Below are 25450 nucleotides of genomic sequence, written 5' to 3'. Positions count from 1 at the left end.
GTTAGCCACTCTTTCTCGCCATTCATCTTCCCAATCAAGACAATTTCCGAAAACTTTGCAATCCTTCAAGCCTTCCACACTCCCCACTCTCATTTTTTTCATTCACATTCTGCTTGTTATTCTCATCCCCTATCACACTACTCATCTCTCTAGGATGAGATCCCCCCCCGCCCCACCCCGACACAACAAGGTCGGTCATTGTAATATCTAACCCACTAAGTTCCTCCCATTGCCTACATTTTGTGCATACATGCATTTCCCCCTTCTCTCACCAGCCACACATCCACCTGCCAGGATGCATACATACCACAAAATTCTGTAGTCTTGAGGGACAACTATCCATTATGAAGGGTACACATGGATCAAGAATCTTAGATATGTTCATATAATCAGAGAATGTGATTGTGAATGAGGATTCAAACCTTCTCAGAGTTTGTGCTGTCTGAACACTGATCAAGAGATATTTAATAGTTAATTGTATTCCAAAGACAAAATCTAACGTAGTGCAAAATGGATGAATGAAGAGTTAAGCCTACAATCTAGAAAAAAAAGGCATTATGGAGGCAGTAGGTCAGGAAGGGGAGTCAACTAGAAAGGATAGCATAAGTATAGTATACTTAGCCAATTAGCCTAAGAAGAATCCTTAAATGTTGTAAGCAGAAGAAAGGATGATCATGAAAAGATGTTAATAGATGAAAATGTCAGATTGGCAAGTGCTGCAGAGGACACAGTCAAAGCATTCAATGAGGAATTTCAGTCTCATGATGTGTGATACTATGAGGAGCTTGAGTATAGAGTGAAGAACTGATAGCGAATGACCTCATTCATGGTATAGTACATAGATGGCGAACCTGTGGCATGTCCGAGAAGTTTGCTGGCACGTCAATGATTTGCAGGTGATATCCTTTTATACGCTTATAAATTATTCAAGTTTTTTTTTTTTAATTGTTACAATATGTACAAGTTAAATTTTGTTTTACACCAGAGAGCAGCTATGATGACGTGCATATGATTGGTGCGGTATTAACAGAAGATCGCACGACCAAAACGCAACCAACTGTTGAGTTGAAATGCTAATTCTCTTCAACCGAATTCCATAACATCTGAAAGGGTCATAACAACATTCACTATATATTTCCTAGTTTTAACACATTCACGATGGGGTGTTGTTTATCGTTCTGATGGAACTTCTCATTGCCAGCGAGCTCAATCACACATAGTTTCAACCCTTGGCTGAATTTTATTACTGCTTGTTTGTGTTTGAGCTGGCAGGGCAATTCACACATGTATTATATGACATATTTCAATTCGTGGTAGAATTTTATTTGAAGTTAGCCTTTGTGATCTGTCATAATGACATTGAGAATTTGAAATGCAATAAAACAAACCCTTATTCTATGTAATTGAAAAATAGTTTTTAGTTAGATACTGGGTTTCGGTGCAACATATGGTTTTGCTTGAGTCTATACAGCAGTTTCTGTGAGAGGGAACATGTGATTCATTAGTTAGTGCCGTTTTTATTCCAGCTGTCTGTAATTGCACTATTTGTTGAGAAATATATTACACAGACTGCAAAAGACTCATATTGTATACCTTATTCAGGGATACAATAAAACTATTTGTTTTTCTTGAATCTGCAGTATAATGACTGTTGGGGAGGACGTGTTGTTAACCGTGGGGAGCGAGTTACTATTGCCTCGACATGAACATGTTTAAACATTTTCGTGTGCGAGGTATATGCAAAACTTTTTAATGTCTTTTTTCATAAAGTAAAATCAGGGGTGCGAGTTATACACGAGGGCAAGTTATTTTCGAATAAATATGGTAAGTGTTTCACCAACAAGTTCACATCCTTCTGCTGCTTCCCCCACTCAGCTGACTTCGATGGTGTGTTACAATGCATAAATATTTTTCTCGTTACCGTTTTTTTTTTTCAAACCAACATCATTAAAATCAATTTAATAATACAATAATCATTTTTACACTGAATAATATTATAAATTTATATATAAATAAATATTATAAATAAAATAAAATATTTATAAATATTATAAATATTTTATAAATTATTTATAAAATATAAATAAATATATACAGGGTGTTCGGGATAAATTTGACATATTTATAATTAATTATATTTTTCCGTAAGTTACATGTATTAACACACACTTCTCTTCATTTAAAAGTTTGGACCCTTCTTCATTCATATACAAGATGTCAGAAAGGATGGATAGCTGGAACCCACCTGAATCATGGAAGAGAATAACTTGTATCATGATGATTCGTGCCCGCCATCAAAATAAGGATATTACGACTGCTGCCCAATGCTCCCTGAATACAGTAAAAACAATCAGGCATGAACTAGAGACTTGCAATGGTGACCACGAGGATGTAGCAAGAAGAAAGATCCCTAGCAGACGATCTGATTGCGTTCGTACAGCAGAATTCCTCGCAAATCTGCAGGAACAGGTGTTGAAGAACCCTGGCATTGGAATTCGGGCTTTGTTCGTGGAGTTGCTAACTGTAGTCAAGCCCTGGATAACAAGGGTAGCCAATGGTAGGCCGTATGTATGGCAGCAGGATTTGGCCCCTTGCCACACCTCTGGGAAAAGTCAAAAATGGTTGTCTGAAAATTTCTACGACTTCACCAGTCCAAATGTTTGGCCTCCAAACTCCCCAGACCTTAACCCCATGGATTATTTTGTATGGGGCGCAGTTGAAAAAGACACCAATCGCACTTCCAGTAATACAAAAGCCCAGTTAATGGATAAAATTAAAACAGTTTTTGCGGCCCTTCCCAGGGAGACTGTAGCATCAGCTTGTTCGAGGTTCCGAAGCAGAATTGAAGCTGTGATCGATGCTAATGGTGGTTATTTTGAGTAAATCTTGTTGATAGTATTGTAATTAACTCTGCCTGTAATGTTTTTTTGTCAATTCATTAAATTTAATAGATACAAAGAAGATTTTCTTTTTCCTTACGAAACTGTCAAATTTATCCCGAACACCCTGTATATTATAAATTTATAAATAAATTAAGTTGGATTAATTTTCTATTAATTTTTCCCCTATTAAAAACTGCCCGGCACGTCAGCAACTCGATTGGTAAATGTTTGGCAAGAGTACATAAAAAGGTTCGCCACCACTGGTATAGTGCATGAAGAAATAAGTAAACTTGACATAACGTGATGACATATTATGTCTTTAAAAAAATGCTACACAGAAGCTACAAATTATAGGCCAATATGTGTAGAAATGTGGCTAAAGTTCTGGAGAAAGCTAGGATACGAAATTGCATTCAGAAGTATTCCTCTATGATGGCCAGCATCGGCTATTCAAGGGAAGTTGTGTTTTACCAATCACTAGTACTTATGCACAATAACAGGTTATGAATACATTGTATGTTTAGATTTTATGAAGGCTTTTGAGAGATCGTCACACGAAAAGTTGGTAACTCAAATGAAGCATGTGGGGCTAGATAGTAAGTTATTGGGTTGGAGAGGTGATTAGATGTCAAATAAGTTGTATATTGGGGAATATATCATATGTAGTATAAGCCACAGAGGTCTGTATTGGGGCCATTATTGTTTAACTTATATGTTAATGATATTATGACAGGTATTTGAGAAATTCAGCTGATTGCAGATGATGCAAAATTGGACTATTATGAGTAGAGCAGGCATTATTTTACAGCAAGATGGGAATATAGGAGTAGGAAAGTGAATGGAACAACTAGTTCAATGTTGCATAGTGTAAGATTTGAAATTTAGTTGGAAATGATAGGCTGAAAATGTACATAATTGTTGGGGAAATTTTGAAGGAGTGGAGGAAATGATATTTGGAGTAGTGGTTTGAAAGGGACCTGAAGTTCAGCAGTCACATTGCTAAAATGACAAAGACATCATTACAGGTTACAGCAATGATGAGGAGGACCTTGACAAGTAGAATAATTAGATGTTTTATGAGAAACAATATGAAAGTAATGCCTACTACTTTTTCGCTCAGAAGATATAATTTATTTAAGAATGGATTTTACATGGATTAATTCAACATTTTTGTGTATCAATTCTTGATACACTTTTGCGATCGCAGACCAAGATGATGTATGCTGACTCTGCACTTCATGAGCTCTGTTAACTAAAGATAGACATAATAATAATTTGTTTTGTGTTCCTTCATGACCTTATTGGTGAAGAGGTACTGGAAATCTGAACAGATCATAGAGCAGCTCCTGTCAATACACAGGTATCTACACCAGTTTATCAACTTGAACTTACTGTATCTTCAAGGCTTATCTGTATACTGAATTTCATGTTCATTATCAATAGCTGAGCAACTTTTTCTTGATTATTTAGTGCAATTTTAGTACATCTTTATACATTTTATTAGATTTATTGTATTTGGTGTTTAATAATTTATTTCAGGATATACTCAGACAGGATAAGAAAATAAACAGAACAATAAGAGACAACATAGTGAGGAAGTTGGTAAGATGTCAATGAAGACAAAGTTACTACTTCAAGCTTTGTGGGTGAAACTAAGGATGCGATGAATGCAATAGAGAAACAGAAATGTAAAAAAAGATGGCAGTGATCATTGGGATAAATGATTTAAGTAGTGATAAAGTAGGAAAGAAGATATGAAAGGATTGCTGAAAGAGGTGAGAAAGAAGAGCAAGAGAGTGAAAATTGTTAGTCTGTTAAATATGAGAGCACCGAGTTAAGGAGGGCTATGAATGTGCAGACTGTGTAGAATAGGTGTGAGTTGTTAGATGAAGAGCGAGTTTGTAGAAAAAGGCTAAAAAAAATTTGAAAGGTTATGGCCTGCTTGAATGAATTTAGCATCAGGAAACTAGTGAAATTATTTACTGGGGTGAGACCTAATTCCAAGAATAAGGGAAACTAGATTATCATGTGAAGAATGGCAAGAATGTGTTGCTAATTCAGCCAAGATAAGAAAATGTGATAATGATATGAAGTCAGTGAACATGGTTATGAATATGGTTAAGGTGCGAATCTGTACACTTTGGGTTTAGACTAGTTTTTATGCATGTGTGTGTGGAATGAGAAAGTTGCCTAAGTGGGCTAAGCAAACTACAGAAGCTAATATAAGAAAGCAGAGAGATATGTTGTCATGTCTATACACAAAAGCCAGGATTATCAGGAACAAAGAGATCTAATTATTGCTTCCACTCTCCTGATTCAAATGCTTGTTCTAATCTAATAACAAATTATTCCTGGGATGAGTGCTTTTATTCCCAATTCCACTCAAATCCTCAACCTCACTTAAGCCTTGGTTTTTCCCATGAATGTACCATACAATTAATGGTTCAAGTTAAAAACTCCAGCCTCTGACTCAGTTTACACCACACATGTTTTCAAACTGTAAAAAATCATGTGGCTTGACACAAGCATTCCAACTTCCTTCATAATCTGAAATGAAGCCCACAACATTTGAAAAATTTTCATAAATTAACTGGTTTTTTTTTATGTTAGGTACAACTTTGTTCACCTGCACTCTGACCTCTTTTCTCACCCAGATCCAGATGGTAGCACTGCAAAATCAGCTAAAGATAAAGTTAGATGAAAATATCATTATTTTCATCCAACTCCTGCACAGATGATGATGGTAAATTATATTGCAGTCAGAAAGTCAGTTCAGAAACCAGGAGAAACATCTTCATATCATAATACCACTGACATCACACTTCAAAAACTGTTGTAAGATAGTCTGAGTGAGGGAGTTCTTCTATTTATCTAACCTTCAAAATAATGACCTTCAATTAACCAACCCTTGCCTTGTCAACCAATTTCTGGTACAGCACCATTTAAATGTACTTCAATTATCAGAAGGACAAATCACCTTCTCCTGATGTGGTTAGATAAAGTGTAGATTACTGTGTGTGTGTGTGTGTGTGTGTGTGTGTATTTTAAAAAGATTAAATGACTGTAAACCGAGAGATAGGTATAAAATACTGTTTTCAATTCAGCACAACTAATTTCATCTTCAAGAAGACTTCTTTGTGTGCACAATAAGAGAGAACAACCGACAAAAAATTGTGAAAGAATAAAAAACTCTAAACATCACAAAGCATTAGCATAAAAAGTCTAAACATTAAAACGTTGGCATATGAACATCTGAAGCTATTCTCCGTATCTCCTCATTGTTGGGCGTGCGCTTGCATTAAAAATCAGGTGAACGCCAAAGTTGGATGGCAGAACAATGGCAGTCTGAGAGATTATAGCTGAGGCTGTTGTTAAGATGTATTTCATTAAGGATGATTTCTTTCAATTCCACAATTCTTCTTTCTAGTTCATAGCAGCAAAAGATATTTTCAGATTTATTCCATAAGAAGGAAGTTAAAGAGGCAGTGAAGGAAAAGAAGAAAGCATATCAAAAGTTCCTGGCAAATACGTCAGCTTGTGCTCTTAGAGAATAGAGAGACAAATGTAAGAAAGCTAAACACTGTGCAAAAGTAGCTAAACAAGTCATGGGAGGACTTTGGCAAGACCATAGAAAATAAATATCAAGAAGGTGGTAAGATATTCTGGAGGTTGTTGTTGAAGCTAAGAAATGGAGGAAAGAGTGTGCTGTAAAAGGAGTTAGAGATAATAAAGATGACATGATAATGGGAGAAAAATATCCTTGAAGTATGGAGTAATTACTTCAAAAAATTGCTAAATGAAACAAGCAGTGATAGCACAGTGGTAAAAAACACTCAACGGGCATACAGTGAGGAATACATATCCATACTTGAAGTAGAAAAAGCCATCAAAGGCTTGAAATGGCACCAGGATTAGATGATATTCGACCAGAAATGCTGAAGTATGGTGGTATAAAAGTCTTACAGTGGCTGGACTGCATAGTTCAGAAGGCCTGGACAGACGGACGAATTCCTGAGGTATTTCCCTACTGAGTGTTACTGGCAAGATTTATGCAAGTATACTTGAGAAACTGTTGAGAAGAATTGTGGAAGAAAAGCTTGGTGAAGAACAAGCTGGATTCAGGCCAAATAGAGGCTGTCAGGATCAGATCTTCACTTTACGACAAATAGTTGAGAAAGCATGGGAATATAACAAAGATCTATATTTAAGTTTTGTTGATCTGGAAGAGGCATATGAGAAGGTACCAAGAGAGAAACTATTCAATACACTACAGTTATATGGTGTCAATGGGGCATTATATCAAGCAATACTTAGTCTTTATTTGAGTTGTAAGTCAGCAGTTAGAATTGGAGGAAGTACAGGAAGATGGTTTAATGTTAAATCTGGTGTGAGACAAGGATGTACATTATCCCCCTCTGTTATTCATTATCTACATGATTACATTATGAAGGAAACTGGTATTAAATATGATATCAGAATTGGATATGTTAATATCAACTCTTTGCTTTATGTGGATGATGTTATAATTCTAAATAAATCCGCTACAAGTTTGCAAGATTCTCTGACTAAATTGAATAACTGTTGTAATAGATATGGTATGAAGGTCAGCAATAAGAAGACAAAGACAATGAAAATAGGTAGAATCAATGAAAATGTCAACTGCATTGTGAACAGAGAACCTGTGGAACAAGTAAAACATTTCAACTACTTAGGCACGATTTTTAGTGAAGATGGTAAATTGAATATAGAAATAGACAACAGAATTAGCAAAGCTGGTATGGTGGGAAGTCAATTGAATAAATTCATATGAAATAAGAGAGAAATTAGTCGGAACACTAAATTAGCTGTATACAAGACAGTGTTCAAACCAGTTTTAACTTATGGATCTGAGAGGTGGGTCAGAAGTAAAACACTTGACTTGACCAAAGACTAGAGACCACAGATATGAGAGTCCTGAGAAAGATTAGAGACATGAACAGATGGCATCAATGGCAATATCATATTAAAAACGAGGATATTAGGAAAGAACGTGACATTGTCAGCATCCAGGAATGCATTAGCAGAGCTAATCTCAGGTGGTATGGTCACTTAAATAGAATGGGAGAGGAAAGATTAGCAAAACAAGTATTCTCTGCCAGGAAAACAACCCAAGGAAAACAAAGACCAAGATATAGGTGGATTGATACGGTACAAAGTGCCTTAGACGATAGAAACATAAGATCTGATAATGTTGGAGTCTTGACAAATAACAGACTGATTTGGAGGAAAATTGTAGAAAGGAAGTTAGTAATGATGTAAATTTTTCATGTAGTACTATCTTATCCTGTACACCCCTTGAGGGTACATGTCAGGAATTTGATGATGATGATTTGATTATTGATTGGATGAACGAGGTTTTCCTCATTAGTGTTAGCAGAATTCAGAACATGGTTCGACAAAGCATTAGCTCTGGTTCTGCTGTATGTGACGTCTCTTTTATGTTCTTCAAGACAAAATTCGATGGATTTCTCCGTCTGGTCGAAATAAGGTTTATCACAGTTGCACCAAATTTGGTAAACACTGGGATATTTAAGATTGTCATGTCTTTGTTTGAGTCTATTTAGCAAGGAACGGAGTTTCAGAAGAGCAGTGAATAAAGTACGGATGTTGTATTTCTTAAGAACTTTGGCCAATTTTGGTGAAATGGAGCTGATATATGGTAGGGAAATGTGGCATTTTTTACTATTTGTATCTTCAGTATGGCGATGAGATGGACTGAAAAGTAACTTATTAATTGTTTGCTTCGAATAACCATTTTGTTTAAAAGTAGTAAGAAGAAACTAAAGCTCTTTGTTAATATCTTCCTCTTCACACAGGAGTGAGCGAACACATTTGCCTAGCATAGAGATAATACCAAGTTTTTGGTATTATCCATATAATGAACTAGAAAGAAGAATTGTGGAATCGAAAGAAATCATCCTTAATGAAATACATCTAACAAGAACCTCAGCTATAATCTCTCAGACTGCCATTGTGCTGCCATCCAACTTTGGCGTTCACCTGATTTTGAACGCAAGTGCACGCCCAACAATGAGGAGATACAGAGAATAGCTTCAAATGTTCATATGGCAACGTTTTAATGTTTAGACTTTTTACACTAATTGTTTACAGTTTATTGTTTTACACTTTATGATGTTTACAGTTTTTTATTCTTTCACAATTTTTTGTCGGTTGTTCTCTCTTATTGTGCACCCAAAGAAGTCTTCTTGAAGATGAAATTAGTTGTGCTGAATTGAAAACAGCATTTTATACCTATCTCTTGGTTTACAGTCATTTAATCTTTTTAAAAAATATGTCTCTCAGCCGAGTAAATTTGTTATGCCATATATATATATATATATATATATGTGTGTGTGTGTGTGTGTGTGTATTGGATTGGATGATACAACTAGGTAAATAAAAAAAATAACACTCGCTTGCCGTACTCAAACATGTTTGAAGTGTGTATCATAATTTGTCACTCTACACTACTATTTATAAAATTGCATAATGAAAGCAATGAAAAATATTTTCTATCAAGTTATGTGGTTTGACTGCTTTTTTTTTAGTTTCTTTTCACCTTCATGTTTCCATTTTTTAATGACATCAGATATAGTTGATCATAGATGCTGTAAATGTATCATAAATGCATAAGATGTTTGATAATTAATAACGTATTCTATAATGACACATCACTAAAAGTCTAAGTTCAGCTCTAAATCACAACCTTTAAATAATGTTATTTAAATTAATTATTCAAGACATATAAATAAAAAAATGTAGTGTCCATATAACCTTTGCATCCATGTATATATCATATATGATACACACATAGATGTGAAGTTCTCTAGTGTTTATTAAAAATGCAATATTGTGTTATGATATTACAAAATAAATTTTCGGATTTGCTTAAATATGAAGCAGTGTCCAAATTTCATCTTTAAACATCATTTAAGCAAATCAGAAAGCTTATTTTATAATAGAATAACACCACTTCATACCTTTCTAAAAGACTCTGCACATGGAATATCTAGAATCATATGATATTCATATTTTTATTATTTAATTTAGTTAAAACAGATGTGGCAAGGCTATGAAAATTGCAGTGATCTACAACAATAAAAAAAGGAAAGTACACAAACTAATGACTGTTAGTCAACTACTCTCAATGCAACTCACTGATCACATTCTCATTCAAAATATAAATTATACTTAATTAACTAGAGAAACACATTAATATTGGAATGCAACAATATATAATTATACGAGTATCCAAAAAAAAGATAAGTGAACAGGATACCATACATTAGTATCATGTCTTATTATCTGCTACACACATGTACAAAAGAAGCAGGCTACTACCTCTTTCGGCTGTAATGCAAATTGCGTGGCACACATTGTTTTTCAGGCCAGTTGATAATTTTAATTGCATTTCTAACATTGATTTTAAAATCATTTAGAGTCCCATGTATGTTAGTATACATTCATATTTTAGATATCTCCAAAAATAAAAATCAGGATATCAAATCTCAAATTTGTTTATGATTTTGTTATTACCAAAAACTGTCCCGAGTAATTAATTTGTACATATGCAGTATGTTCCATTTTGTTGTTAAAGTTTCTCTAATTTCTTTAAATTACAGATGCCAAAAAATTATATTCTTGGTTTAATCCTTTATCCAAGTGTAAGCAAAAAGTTTGCATGTGAAATAACTTCACGATTAAGCAACTCGTATATAGAGGCTGATGATTTCACATCACTTACCTTAGTATCCCATTATGGAAAGCACATATCCTTATGGAAATGTATAATTTTTCATTCTTTATGCATTTTTGAAAATTATGGAGACAACTACCGTGTTTGAATAAAAACTTTAGTTTAATATAACTAAAATCTACATTCGACATTTCGACCTTTATGTCAAGGCCAACCTCTGGAGCATACAACTATACACAGAAAACAAGCTACACTACAATCAAACTGGTTTGTTAAAGATACTGACCAACTGCTGCGACAATTGTTGGCCTGACCTCTGGTGGGTAAAAAAAAAAATATATATATATATATATATATATATATACACACACACACACATCAACACTAGAGTCCTATTATTATTATACTTGTACATTCCAGCCAGTTGGTATGGAATGGTTTCTAATACTAGTTGAAGGTTGGCTAGAGTCCTGACTTATGCTGGATCTTATATATTAGGTAGGCTGAATGTGTGCCATCCAGGTCCTTGGAATTTTCATGCCATCTTTGTTGTTGATATTTGGGTGGTTTATCAGGATTTCGCAGGCTTCCTTAAATTTCCTTTCATACCAGGTTTTTGTGTGGTGTAAAGAGTAGGTGCTTTTCCAGTTGATTTGGTGTAAGGTGTTGAGTGCATGGTCTGAGAGGCCTGCTTCACCATAATGGTTATATTTAATGTGTCTAATGTGTTCTTTCTTGCGTATAGGGATTGTCCATCTTGTTTCACCAATGTACAGTAAGTTACAGGTGCAGCGGATGCAATAGACTCCAGGATGTGCTAATGGGAGGAGAGGATCCTTAGAGGAGTTGAATATGGTTTTAAGTTTAGTGGGTGGTTTAAAGGTGGCATTGAGGATATAATGTTGTAGGATTCTGCTGATTTTTTCTGATAACCCTTTAATGTATGGGATGGCTATGGTTTTACTGTAGTCTAGATTCGTTTTTGTTGTTTTATGGAGTATTTTATTAATAGTATTTTTGTTATAGCCATTATTGATGAATGTGTCACTGATGATTTTTAGTTCTTGTTTCAGAGCAAATTGTTGTAGCTCTGTTTTTAAGGGTGTTAATGACTCCATATTTTTGTGATGGGTGGTGGTATGAATTAGCATGTATGTATTGGCCAGTGTGTGTCGGTTTTCAAAATAATTTAGTAATTTTCAAAAATGCATTCAGATCACCATGTAAGCTTAAAAGAAAGGATTCATTTTCATTCTTTAATTTCCTGTTTGTTAATACTTCCATAAGTCATTAATTGGTCCTCATCATGGATGTAACTATGTACACAGAAAACTCACTGTACTGAAATTGTAACTCAAACACTGATCTCTGGTTATGACAATAAAAAGCTGCAAATCTATAATACCACAGGTGGATCAAGGGTTAGATGATCCTGGAACCTTACTCTAGAGATAAACATGAAACCTTTTTCAAACCACTTCAAGGTCTCCAATACATAGGATAAGAATATCTCACAAATTGGATGCTGAAAATCATCTATCACTACATATAGATATTCATATATAGCCATCAAAATATGATGTGGAGATCTGGAAGCCTATGGGATGGAGAGAAGAGATACTATTTACCAGGCTAACTCACCATATTTATATAGGATTATTCCATGGAAGTATCTATTTCAAAGTATCTTTCAAAGTGTGAGATATTGTAAAGATTATTGTAGTCGCAAGAGAATGTGACAGAAGATTTGAGCTGTACTGAAAAAAAGTGTTTTTAACCAGTATATAGTATGGCTTTTTGTCGCAAATTGTGCTATATATTTTCAGTTTGATACAAGTGTTCTTCGGTTATTGTTTGGCCAAATGATGTTCTACAGACATACTCCCACCCAACGGTGTACTCTGGGGACTTCAACAGTCGTCACACTTCTTGGAAATATGATCGGAATGATCAAAACGAGTAAATATTAGCTGAATGGGAAGATCAACACCGTCTTCACTTGATTTTTGATGCCAAGGAAAAAGGCGCCTTTAAATCAAGAGCTTGGAATAAGGAATATAATCCAGATTTGACATTCGTCTCCACTGATAGTGAAAATCAGCCTCTACAGACTTTCAGACATATTCTTGAGGTTTTTCCAAATAGCCAGCACCGTCCCATCTTTATGGAATTAGGAGCCCAAATTTCAGTGATAACATCATTTCCTAGACCAAGATTGAATTTCCAAAAAGCCGAATGGGAAAACTTCACTGCAGATCTAGATGCACGCCTTAGAAGAATTCTCCCAATTTGCAAAAACTATACACGGTTCACTGGAGTAGTTATAGCAGTGGCAAAAATACACATTCCTCGAGGCTACCGAAAAGAATATGTGCCTGGGTGGACCAATGAAAGCGAATCCCTGTATCGGGGATTCCTTGCAAAGTAAGGAATCCTGAGATAGGAGAAGAACTGCTCCATAGTCTCAACACTGCTCGTAGGGAAAAGTGGATTCAAATAACTGAAAACAGAGATTTCAAACACTCTAGTAGAAAGGCCTGGTCGCAACTTAAAAAGCTTGGCTGAAGCCCCTCTGTACCAAAGAAATCTCCTCTTGTCGATTCGAATCAGATAGCTGCTCATATCATTTCTCTTTCTAGAGCTCCAATAGATAAAGAACATACTAAAGAGGTAAAACACAAACTAAAGGTTATGAAGTCTGTAACTCAAAAGAATCAACACTTCTCTTTGCCTTTATCCTGTGAGGAAATATCCTTGTCGCTTCAAAACATCAAAACGGGGGAGGGTCCTGGATTTGACAATGTTCATAATGAATTCCTGACGCACTGTGGACCTTATGCAAGATCGTGGCTGGCTAAGTTCTTTAACAATATACTTGAAAGTGGCTGCATTCCTTAAGAATTTAAAAGGACAAAAATCTTTGCTGTGTTAAAACCAGGTAAGCCAGCAGACAGAACTGAAAGCTATCGCCCCATAGCCCTTAAAAGTGCAACCTACAGATTATTGGAGAGACTAATATTGAACAGGATCAGTGATAAAATTTTGGAATGTGTTCTAATAGAACAAGCAGGGTTCAGAAGAGATTGCAGCTACACAGATCAAGTTCTCAGCTTAACAACCTACATTGAAGCAGGATTTCAAAGATGCCTGAAGACTACTGCAGTCTTTATTGACTAAACAGCGGCTTACGATACTGTTTGGAGGGAGGGACTCATATATAAAATTCTTAAGGTCATCCCATGTAAAATATTGGGCAGTCTCCTAAACAACTTACTGTGTGATCGATATTTCAGGGTAGTCACCAGAGGAAGCATCAGTAAACAGGGAGTGCTTAAGAATGGATTACCTCAGGGCTCAGTGCTCGCACTACTGCTTTTTAGCCTTTACATCGCAGATATTCCTGAAACAGTCAGCAGGAAGTTTGCTTATGCAAATGATCTAGCTTTGGCGATCAGCAACAAGTCAAAAAGAACTGAAGAAATATTGACAAATGATCTGTCGGCTTTATGGCAGTTCTATAAAAAATGGAGATTAACACCAAATTCTGGTAAAACCAAATGCTCTTGCTTTCACCTGAACAATAGACTTGCAAATCAAAAACCAGAGATATATGCTGATGGAACATTATGTTTAATCCAACACCTAAATATCTGGGAATAACTCTGGATAGAACTCTGACATATAAATAGCATATGATTAATATCGCTGCTAAAGTTTGCACCAGAAATAACATAGTTCAGAAGCTTTATGTACTATATGGGGCTCAAGTGCCACAACTCTGCAGTGCACTGCAATGGTCTAGTTTACAGTGCAGCAGAGTATGGTGCTCCTGTCTGGCTCAATAGTTACCATGTCAATAAACTAGATACTCAACTTAACTCCACTAGGAGTACACCCTTACAATGGCTCTCCACTTTGAGCCACATTGCTCCTCCGGAACTGCGATGACAGGAAGCCTTGCTTCTTGAATATGATGCAAATTGTGGTATATATTTCTCTCTCAATACATGAATTTATTCCAGATGTGTTATCTAATAGACTAAAATCCAGAAGACCTGCCATAAAAACCGCCCGTAATCTTCTTAGCCAGAATGACAGTATGGTGAGTAGGTGGGATGTACTGTGGTCCCAAGCAGTATCACCTGAAGTTCGTAATCACAAAAACATCTTCCAAAAACCATCTGAATTTGACCTGCCCAGGAATATGTGGACGACGGCTAAAAGGATTCGTACAGGCCATGGTGTACGTGGAGACTCGCTTTCAAAGTGGGGTAAGATAGCAAATCCCCACTGTCCCTGTGAAGCCGAGACCCAAACCATTCACCATATAGTACAGGAATGCGAGCTGACAGCATATCCAGGTGACTTTAAGGATATCTTTGACCTATCCCCAGAGGCGATCAACTGGATTAAAACCCTAAATGTTAAAATATGACTAATCTTCTGTCTGATGCTTGTCATAAATTTCATATTTGTATTTGCCTGAATGTAGACTCTTTTTTTTTTTATATCATATATGTGTATCTTATCTATATTCATGTGTATTATATCTTATTGTCTTTTAACCATGTGTACAAGCCATATGATAAATAAATATGTGGCATGCAGTGCTTGTGGCATTTATGCATCCCAGCAGTTGGGATATGTGGCAGATGAGAGATCAGGGAGTGCATATATGCAAAAATATAAGAAATGGGAAGAACTTTGAGTTGGAGATTAGTGTACCAGACCTTGGCAACGTTGTGTTAGAGGTAGAAGAATACTGACAGAGAGAGACAAATAGTGTGACAGAAAGTAAGGATAATGAGTGGAATGTAAATAAAAAATGAAAGTGGGGATTGTGGAAAGTTTGAATCATTACGAAGTTTTAAGAAATGGTCTTAGTTGGGAGGATGTATGGTGAGCAAGTGGATAGTTTGCGGAAAGGATAGACTTCAAAGAGAAGGTGGAATGTCTCGGGGAATGAGTTGAGAAGTGCAAAAGAAGAGATTCAGTAAATAAATGGAAGCAATGAATGCAAAGTGAATCAGAGAAGGACTGAGAGAGGGTTATGGGAATGATAGAAGAGGAGAGAATAGAAACAGCAGGAGAGAGAGAATGAGAAAAATGCAAGGGAGTGCTGAAACCAGGGAAAGAGAGATGCCAGGACAGCAGGTAAGTAGGAGAACAAAGAAAGAAAGAAAGTGCTAGAGGAGAGAGTGAGGGATGCAGGTGAACAAGGAAGGAATAGTGGTAAGAGGTGTGATGTATGAAGACTTGATGATCCGTGGTGTGCAAGATAGAATGCCTGGAGGTATGATAGAAAGTGTGACAATGGCAATTAAAAGGGCTGAAAGGGTGGACGAGATGATTATGATGGTGGGCACGAATGATCTGAGAGGCAGTGTGAATCAGGTGGCAAGAGATCTGAGGTTCATGCTTGAGGTTGTACAAAAGAAAACACAGAGAGGAAAGACAGTGTGTGTGTTGCCCAGGTATGATAATGACGAGTTGATTATAAGAGCAGTAATAATGAATAGCATGATAGCCAGAATGTGTCAGAAGAGAGGATTGAAATATGTGGATGCTTGGGAGGTATTTGAGGAGAGAAAGGAAGTGTATGTGAGAGACCGCTTGCATTTAAATGAGGAAGGACATAGGCATCTGGAGAGACTGCTGTTCTCTGAAAGAATCAGTATGTCAATGCAGGGAAACTATAATTATCAGGGCGAATGGTAGCAGAGGTGGCCTTTTGTGGGAATAGGTGCTTGGGAGAAGGGGGGAATACATCAGGTAATGTTGAATCCAGTGGAGTCTGGAGGGATAATAATAATAAGTATAGAAACAGTGACATTTTTATTCTTTATACTAATGCCAGGAGTATCCAGAATAAAGGAGATGAACTGGTGGTGCTGATCGCATCAGCTTATCCAAAGCCTATTGGGATCTCTGAGACGTGGTTGACAGAAGATCACATACTAACAAGAAGAGTAGTAGCAGGGTACAGCATTTTTTGACAGGATAGGAAGGGAAAATGCAGTGGTGGAGTACTGCTTATGATAAGTGATGACTTATGTCCTCTCAGAGTGGAGGCTTTGGAGGGTGATGACACTAATGGTTCTGAAAGCATATGGTATGAGGTAGAGGTGGGCAATACAGGATATTTAGTGGGGTGTTGCTACAAGCCAGGTAACATAGAGGGTGAGGAGCTTGGCAAGTGCAAGAAGAATGATTGTTATGGGAGATTTTAACTATAGCAGTATCAGTTGGGAAGAGGAAACTGCATGTAGTAATAAGGGAATGGAATTTCTAGAATTCTTGAGGGATAAATGCCTAGAACATGTAGTAGAAGCAACATGAGGTTCAAGAATTTTGGATTTGGTCATAGCATCAGAAGAGCTGATAACTGAGATGGCATCTCTGTTCCCAATTGGAGAGAGTGACCATGTGGTTTTGACTTGGAAGATGAACAGACATGCAGGAGTATCAAAGAGAAAGGAATGTATATGGAATTATACGGCAGGTAATTATAATAGTCTTAGATATTAACTTGGTGAAGTTCCATGGAAGGAGGAATTGGAAGGCCTGGATATCATTAGTGCTTGGAACATTGTGAAGGAATATTTATTAGAAGCAATAGTAAGCTATATACCATGAATGAAGAAAAGGATACAATTTGGTGTAAAGTGGATGACAAACAATATAAAACAGGAACTGCAGGTTAAAAAGAGGTTATGGAAAAGATATGAGGGGTAGAGAGTAGATATATGAAGAATATAAGAATCAGGCAAAGAGAGTGACTAATATGGTAAGGGAGGAAAAACTAGAATATGAGAAAAGATTGGTCCTGAGATCCAAAGAAAATTCTAAGGAATTTTTTTTAGCTATGTGGCCAGTAGAAGTGATTGTGAAAGAATGACATTGTTAGATAAAAATAGGTATAGAGTGATTGATGCAAAGGACACAGTGAAGTTGTTCAATGAACATTTTATTGGGGTATTTCATCCTGGAGAAGTAGGTTTTAACACTAGACAGATAAGGCAGGTTCAGGGTTCAGAAGTGCAAGAGGAGAGTATGTTTCAAATACTGTGTACTCTGGATGTCAATAAAATAGTGGGACTGGATGGAATTTTTTATTGTTATTATTATTCGACACCTCCAGGGAGTCCAAGGCTCATTGAGGGAGGGTACCTACTCTACAACTCTCCATCACTCGGTTTGGCCACCAAAATCATCATCTACATCAATGCCATCTCCTGCCACTACCACTAGTATTTTCACAGACAATCACAAACATCCATATCCATGGTGGAATTCGAACCAACAGCCTTTTGACTGGAGAGCAGATATGCTACCCACTCAACCAACCGGCCGCATTTGAGAGAATATGCTAAAGAATTGAGAGCTCTGCTGACCTGGCTTTTCATTGGAAGTCTGGCCAAGGGAAGGTTACCCAAGAAGTGGAAGGAGGGTAAGGTAGTGTCATTACATAAGGGTGGTAGAGAATGAAAGTGTTAAATTATAGACCAGTTTGTGTTTCATCAGTAGTTGTTAAGATCTTGGAGAAATTAGTGAGGGATCATATACAGCTTTGGGCAGATGAGGGTAATATCTGTGAGAGTGAACATGGATTTGTTAAGGGGTGCTCTTGCTTTAGTAATATGATTGCCTTTTATAACTGACAAGAGCAGTTGATGAGGGAAAGGCAAATTCTGATTTTTTTTTTTTTTTTTTTTTGGATTTTACAAAAGGCATTTGACAGGGTACTCCATGATAAGCTGATATTTAAATTGACATCTAAATTGATGTTTAAATTGACATATTTGAACTGAGCCAATCTTGAATCCAGTTCAGTGAACTGGATTCAAGATTGGCTATCTGATAGGTATCAGAGTTGTGTATGGGGAGCGGGACGGTATCAAGGAGGCAGAAGGTTACAAGTGGGGTCCCACAGGCCTCAGTACTGGGACCTATATTGTTAAACCTTTATATTAATCACATTGTCAGTGGATTGCAAGGAGATGTTCAGTTATTTCCAGATGATGTGAAGCTTGGAAGGGTTATTAGTAATAGTGTAGATGTGGTAGTCCTGCAAGAGGATTTGAATAAACTGGTCAGATGGGCAAATGAATGAGGGTATCATGTTGCTGTTAAATAAATACCTAAATTTATTTAGATAATTATATTATTATTATTATTATGTGATACCTCCAGGGAGTCACAAGACTCATTGAGGGAGGGCACCTTCTCTACAACTCTGTCTCCACCACTCAATCCACCAACTACAAAGAACAGCAACTACACCAACGCCATATACAGCTCACCACCATCACTAGTATTTTCAAAGACAATCAAAAACATCCATGCCCACAGCAGGATTCGAACCCGCAGCCTTTTGGCAGAAGAGCGGATACGCTAACCACTAGGCCAAACAGGCCGGCAATATTACAAGCCAATATTTTATCTTGGTTCCCAAGACATCTTCATAGACACAAAGAAATACCAAGCATGAGCATGTATGCACACACTGGTAGGAAGACAAACAAAGACTGATTTCATAAGCCCAGCTCCTATAGTCCTGCTGACCCCCTCCATGGGTGCAGTGGTAGAATCTTGCTGGAGGTCTCACAACGATAGTTTCCAAGATTTTTGGCAATATGATGCAGCTTAATTTGTTCAGGTTTGAAGAATTTATGAATCTGTGGCAGATTCTAGGAACAACCTCTCCAATTTGTATCTTTTTTCTGTATAACAGAGGTTTTTCCCAAAATAGATCAGTGATCCGAATCTAAGGCATGGTCTGCAATCCTGGAACAGCTGTAGTGCAGCAGATAGACATATTTTCTGTGTTGTTCTAAATGGATATTCTGTTCTTCCAGTTTATCTAAAATATTTAAGTTTGCAGGAGCAAAGGATACCGTAGACAAAGGGTAATCTAGGTCTTTAGGTGAGGAGATAAGGGTGGCTAATTTTTGGTATGGCCTGAAGGAGGTCTATATGTTATACACCTTTTAAGAATGCAGGCAATTTTTTCTGAGTGATGTGAGGGATAGCAATCAATTTTGTGTTCTGGATTTTTAGGAATTGGGGTTTGGATGATAGACAGAGAGCTCAGCTGCTTTTGTGATAGGGAAAGTTATTGGCTAAAAACATGTCACGAATGTGATCGAATTCAGCAGAGAGGCTAGTGTGATCCAAGCGAATGGTTTTAGCTCTATTAGCTAAGGTTTTAATAATCAACTATCACACCAGTGGGAGTGGTGATGGTGTGACAGTTGATGATGTAGCTTCTAGTGTGTGTAAGTATTTTGTAGACAGAAAGTCCATAGATTTTTCAACTAAATTACTTGAAACTTTAAAAAATGTTTTCTTCTGAAAGACACTAGTCACCCAACTTCCTAAAGGATCCTTAATCAACATGTAGGGCAGGGCATCCTTACCAGATTGGCACTGTCAATGTACTGATAATGTACCTGATAAGTGAAACCATACTTTAGATGAGAAGAAGCAGGTCTGCACAAATCTGCCATCATCTTTAAAGATAAGAAAACAACCATTTGCAAAAAACACTACGATGGTATGATCTATTAGAGCGACTATAGTAAACTATTGATTTGTAAGGATGAAGATTTAAGCTTGTTTGACAAATTTTATGAGCAGCTGATTTTTAAATATGAATATGTAACAATCTTCATATTTATTTGAGTGAACTTTCAGCAAAATTATTTGAACCTTTCAAATGTTTTCTTCGGAAAGTAATGGTCTACCAGAATGAGTAGGCTGCAGGAAAATTTGTCATCAGAGCTTGTTTTGCAAATGTATAAATTCTACATCTAAAATAATGCTCCACTGTTGCCAGTCAATCTTGAATATTGTATTTGTATATCATTTTGTCCATCCATACCTGAAACAAACCAAGACAACAACCAACACAACAACCACACCTGTCTATATAGACAATAAAAAATAAATTAATAAAACATACTTTTTTTTCTCACTTGCACTACTTTATGGGCATTGTAATATGGATAATTTATAAAAGCTTTTTTTTTCTTTTTTTTTTTTTTTTGGAAAGTTTCAAAGAATTCTACTATACAAGTTTTTACTATCTGTTGTGAAATATCAAGTATGCATTTTATCATGTGCAGAAATAAACTTATACTGGATATATATATATATATATAGGAAAAAAAAATATTTTTAAGAGTAAAATAACCAAGTTTATTAAATTACTTGGTAATATACATTATTCCCAAGGTAAACAAACTTATTTATATATATATATATATACATATATATATACACACACACAGTAGAACTTGGTTATAACGAATCCCACGGGACCGCATATATTTGTTTGTAATAACCATTATTTGTTATATCCAAGAAGGTCATAATTTGAGTGAATTAAAAATGTTTTCAGATTTTTCTCAGCATAGGTATATTGGGTAACATAAATACATATGTGCATACATACATATAAAGAACAAAAATTTATTTTTAAAACTTCACATTTTTACATAAAAAAATCATCAACCGTGCTTTGCTTTGCACAAGACGCATATTTCATACGTTTGAAATTGTTCCTTATATCACTAAGATGCTTGAATGTGTCGTCTGAACTTACAGATTGCGATTCCATAAATCTTGTTAAAATATGTAAAGCACTTTCTGCTTCACACCAGGTAACGATTTTCTCATCATTGCTATTTTCTTCCTCGGAGTCACTACTATTATCTTCTTCTGGTATATATAAGAGATTTGTTTTAAGATGTCAGCGTCTGTCGGTATACCTGAAGTTGCGACGCCATTATCAATGTCTACAAAATTATCAATCTCTGTGCACGTTTCAATATTGTTCAAGTTTCGTGCTTTTAACCACGAAATAACGGTAAGTTATCCTCTTTATCTTCTTCAGATTCGCACTCGTATTCCGCAAGACTGGCTTTCTTAAAACAGTTTTGTATCGTAGACGGTGACACCAAATTCCAAGCATTACTAATTAAACGTATTGCGGGAAGTACACTGATCTTCGAGTCGTAAGCATAAGCATTTTCCACGGATTTTTCTCTGCGTTCTATCAGTTCCAAGACTAACAGATGACGAAAATGGGATTTAAAACATCTAATTATGCCTTGATCAAGTGGTTGCAAGACAGATGTCACATTTGGTGGCAAAAAAACAAGTTTTATGTTTGTTAAATTAGCCATTACAGGATGGGCAGGACAGTTGTCTATCAATGACAAAATTTTCCGGTTTTCACTGCGAAGATTTTTATCCCACTTGCGAATTTCATTTTTGAAAATTGAAGATGTCATCCAGGCCTTCTTATTCGCTGTATAATCAACGGGAAGTTTCTTTATGTTTTTAAAGCATCTAGGCTTTGCCGATTTTCCAATTACAAGAAGCTTTCTTTTATCACTACCGGTCATGTTCGCACAAACTAAAACTGTGAGTCTATTTTTGATAAGTTTTCTGCCAATGCACTTTTCTTTTTTAAATTGAAAAGTTTTATCGGGCGTTAAATTATAAAAAACCCCTGCTTCGTCTGCATTATAAATGTTGTTGTATCCATACCTTCATTTGATGTCCGGCTATACATTCTTGATCCAGTCAGAAACAACGTTTTTGTGCATGGACAATGCCTCGCCACTTACTTTTACGACAATATTGTTTCTGTTCCTAAAGTGATCAATCCACCCATTGTTGCATTTAAAATCGCTATAACCAAGTTGAACAGCAAATTTTTTGGCTTGAACTTTCAAAATTGGTCTGTTAATAGGTAAGCCAGCAGTTCTTTGCACTTTAAACCACGAAAGAAGTGCCTTGTCAACGTCACTTTTATTACACTTTTTAAGTTTTTTACACTTCGATAAATTGTTTTCAAAAGCTTTCAGAGTCAACTCGCGATTCTTCCAAATTGTTGATATTGTAGATGGGGACAAACCATACTTCTTTACTACTGTCAGATTTGATTGGCCACTTTCCACCTCCCATATAATTTCTACTTTTTCGGAAACCGATAAAATTTTCCGTTTGACTCCCGACATTTTTCCACAACCAGAAAATGCGTACATACGAAATGTCAGTAAAGGAATGACTAACGTGTATTATTCGTTCATTATTCCCATGAAACGAATTCGTAATAAACATGAAATACATGCATTAAATCAAATGTAATTCAAATATACCTTCAAAATTATTCGTTATAAATGTGAATTCGCTGTAACCGTGATCGTTATAACCGAGTTCTACTGTATATATATATCCAGTATAAGTAACACTAACAAATTACTTTATAATAATCTGCAGCAATAAATTCACCACTTACCATCATCATCTGATGAAAGTAAACCATTGTAATCAGAATTTTCTGCTTGACTATCAAATCCTTCATCTGTTGAAAATGAAGAGGAAGTTTTAACTGGAAGTTCCTCTGATATGGACTTCTTTCTTTTCTGCAAAGTTAACTCAGAACTTTCTTGAGGTTGAACTGTCTTTTCACATAGTTGTTTTAATAAATATATGGATATTTTATTTATATCTTGTTCTTCTGGAATTTTTGATTTTGTTTCTTTTATTAAGGCTAGTTTAGAATTTCTGGAACTATCAGAATTACACATTTCATTTTTTAAATCTGAGCTTTCCATATTAGAAGCAGTACACTCTGAAGGTTCTATCTTTACAGAGGTTACAGTTTTTGAAACAGGAAGGCAGTCAAGATCTGATGTTATTTTTTCACTTTTAGTTTTTTCTGATAACATAGGTAACTTAAGTATATCTTTTGATTTCACATTATCACTTATATTTGTTTCTGCTCGAAAGAGAAATGCATCATTTATTATTGTCTGTTTAGAGGAATTTGATTTTTGTACAGCTTTATAATCTGAAGGCAACAGGTCATAATCCAGAGAATCAAATAAAGATTCATCATTTGCATTCAATTCTGCTAATGTTGGGCCTTGGATAAGATCTGCTTTATCCACTTGAAAAACATCGTCCATTTTTAAGAAATCAATATCCATTGGTGCACCCCAAAGAGAAACAGGGCTTCTTGTTTCAATATATTGGTCATATCCCAAATTTTTTGTAATTTTTTTCCCAACATTTGGATTATCAAAATCTGTCTCCAGTCCCCACAAATTATACATATCCTTCAGTGAGGGTGTACTTGAATTTCCTCTCCTTTTGTAGAGGATATTTGATGCTTTCAATTCGTCATCATCAAACTGTTCAGCTTTCAGATTAGAAATTACTCTTGTCTGATTATTATTAACTTCAACAGTGTCAGTAGTCAAACCAGAAGGGCACAAAGAATCTGCTTCATATTCTAAGTTCATAATATTAGCTGTAAGCCATTCTTCAGAATTTGCTAGTTCAAATGCAGAAGAATTTAATGTTGGTTGCTGCTGCTGCTGTTGTTGTTGTTGCTGTTGTGGCTGCTGCATTTCCATCCCAGAGGATGCTAGAAATATATCAAGGAGAAATTTATTACATAATAATTACTGAAAATACAACCATTACTAAAATACCATACTATTAAAATCTACTGTTAAATTAAAGTTGAGATTTTATTATTATTTCATGAAACCTCCAAGGAGTCCAAAGTCTCATTGAGGGAGGTCACCTACTCTACAACTCTCCATGTCCACCATTTAATCCAACAACTATGCTGAACCACTGCTACCATCATCTACACCAACAGCATCTATTGTGCACCACCACAACTAGTATTTTTTGTCTGTAAATTGCATGTGTGCTGAAGACCGATTTGTCTGTATGTGGGATGAAAAACCTGAGTTTCTGAAAGTAAAAAAACTCTGCTACACCTTCATATGAGATTGGCTAACTCACCTTCGACTGGAAAAAAACATTAAGATTCCTCCTGTCACGATGAGAATTTAACTTAGACCTTTTCCAATTGAAGGGTGCAAAGTACCACCATTCTTCCAATTGCGCTATGGAGGCATGATTGCTATTTGTTATACGGGAACAACTATGAAACTCTATGATGAACTATGGAAGGCTCTGTTAACTCATACCAAGTTTATTATACTTTCTAAAACATATTATTTTTCATTTTTAGAGACAAATCAGAACAGAATTTTATAAACATCAGTACTTTACACAACATCTAAACATGTAGACTTTGTAGTAAACACTTTAAAAAAGGGAGTTCGGGAGAAAGGTTTACATTTAATAATAATATACTCAACAAAAACCCTTCAGGCAGCCTATGCCATTTATTCATCACTTGGCAAAAACATAAATAAAATACAAAAATAAATAAAAATTACTCTTTAAACATACTCTTCTCCAATTTAGAATTATTCTATCCTATAAAATCTCTTTAGTGGTTTATATTTCTACTCTATCCCCAATATTTAACAATATCTATAATCCAACCTACTGTTATCATTCTAATTGTGGCAGGCACTCTTCACTCTACCCCTTACTACTTTCTTTTTTTTTTTTATTCTACTTGAACATTTATCAAGCCCGTGTGTGTGTATGTGTGCACATGCATGTGTAAAAGTTGGTGCTATTTACTTTCACTATATGCCTGCATTTAACTACACTGTGTTTTACATTCGCACTGACTTTATCAACTCATTTCAAATGATACGATACTTATATAAATCTATTATGCTATTAGTGAAATATGAAAATAATAATGATTAGTGATCATTATTTAGTAATATTTAAATTACCAGGTTGTAACATTTCAACCTATATACCAAAGTTCATCATTGGTGTATAAATGTTACATACAAAGGAGTAGAAGTTAAATATGGCACTAGGGTAAGCAGGGTTCAAATACATAATGCAGAATAGCCTGTCATCTGATGCACAA

General features: G+C 35.7%; 1 protein-coding gene across 1 annotated transcript in view; it reads right to left on the bottom strand.

Moving 5' to 3' along the window:
- The window catches only part of LOC150095194 (uncharacterized), a 128592-nt gene that overhangs the window by 81603 nt on the left and 21539 nt on the right, over nucleotides 1-25450 (bottom strand). The window contains exon 3 of the mRNA XM_090410309.1: nucleotides 22928-24061. Within this exon, the coding sequence (XP_090266435.1) occupies nucleotides 22928-24050 (1123 nt within the window). The 5' untranslated portion in view covers nucleotides 24051-24061. The remainder of the gene's footprint in view (nucleotides 1-22927; nucleotides 24062-25450) is intronic.

The sequence above is a fragment of the Typopeltis vanoorti genome, chromosome 20 (genome assembly GCF_054136105.1).
Source record: "Typopeltis vanoorti isolate ZY-2024b chromosome 20, IOZ_Tvanoo_1.0, whole genome shotgun sequence".
NCBI lineage: Eukaryota > Metazoa > Arthropoda > Arachnida > Uropygi > Thelyphonidae > Typopeltis > Typopeltis vanoorti.
Note: the sequence above shows the minus strand (reverse complement) of the source record. Positions and strands in the feature narration are given on the sequence as shown.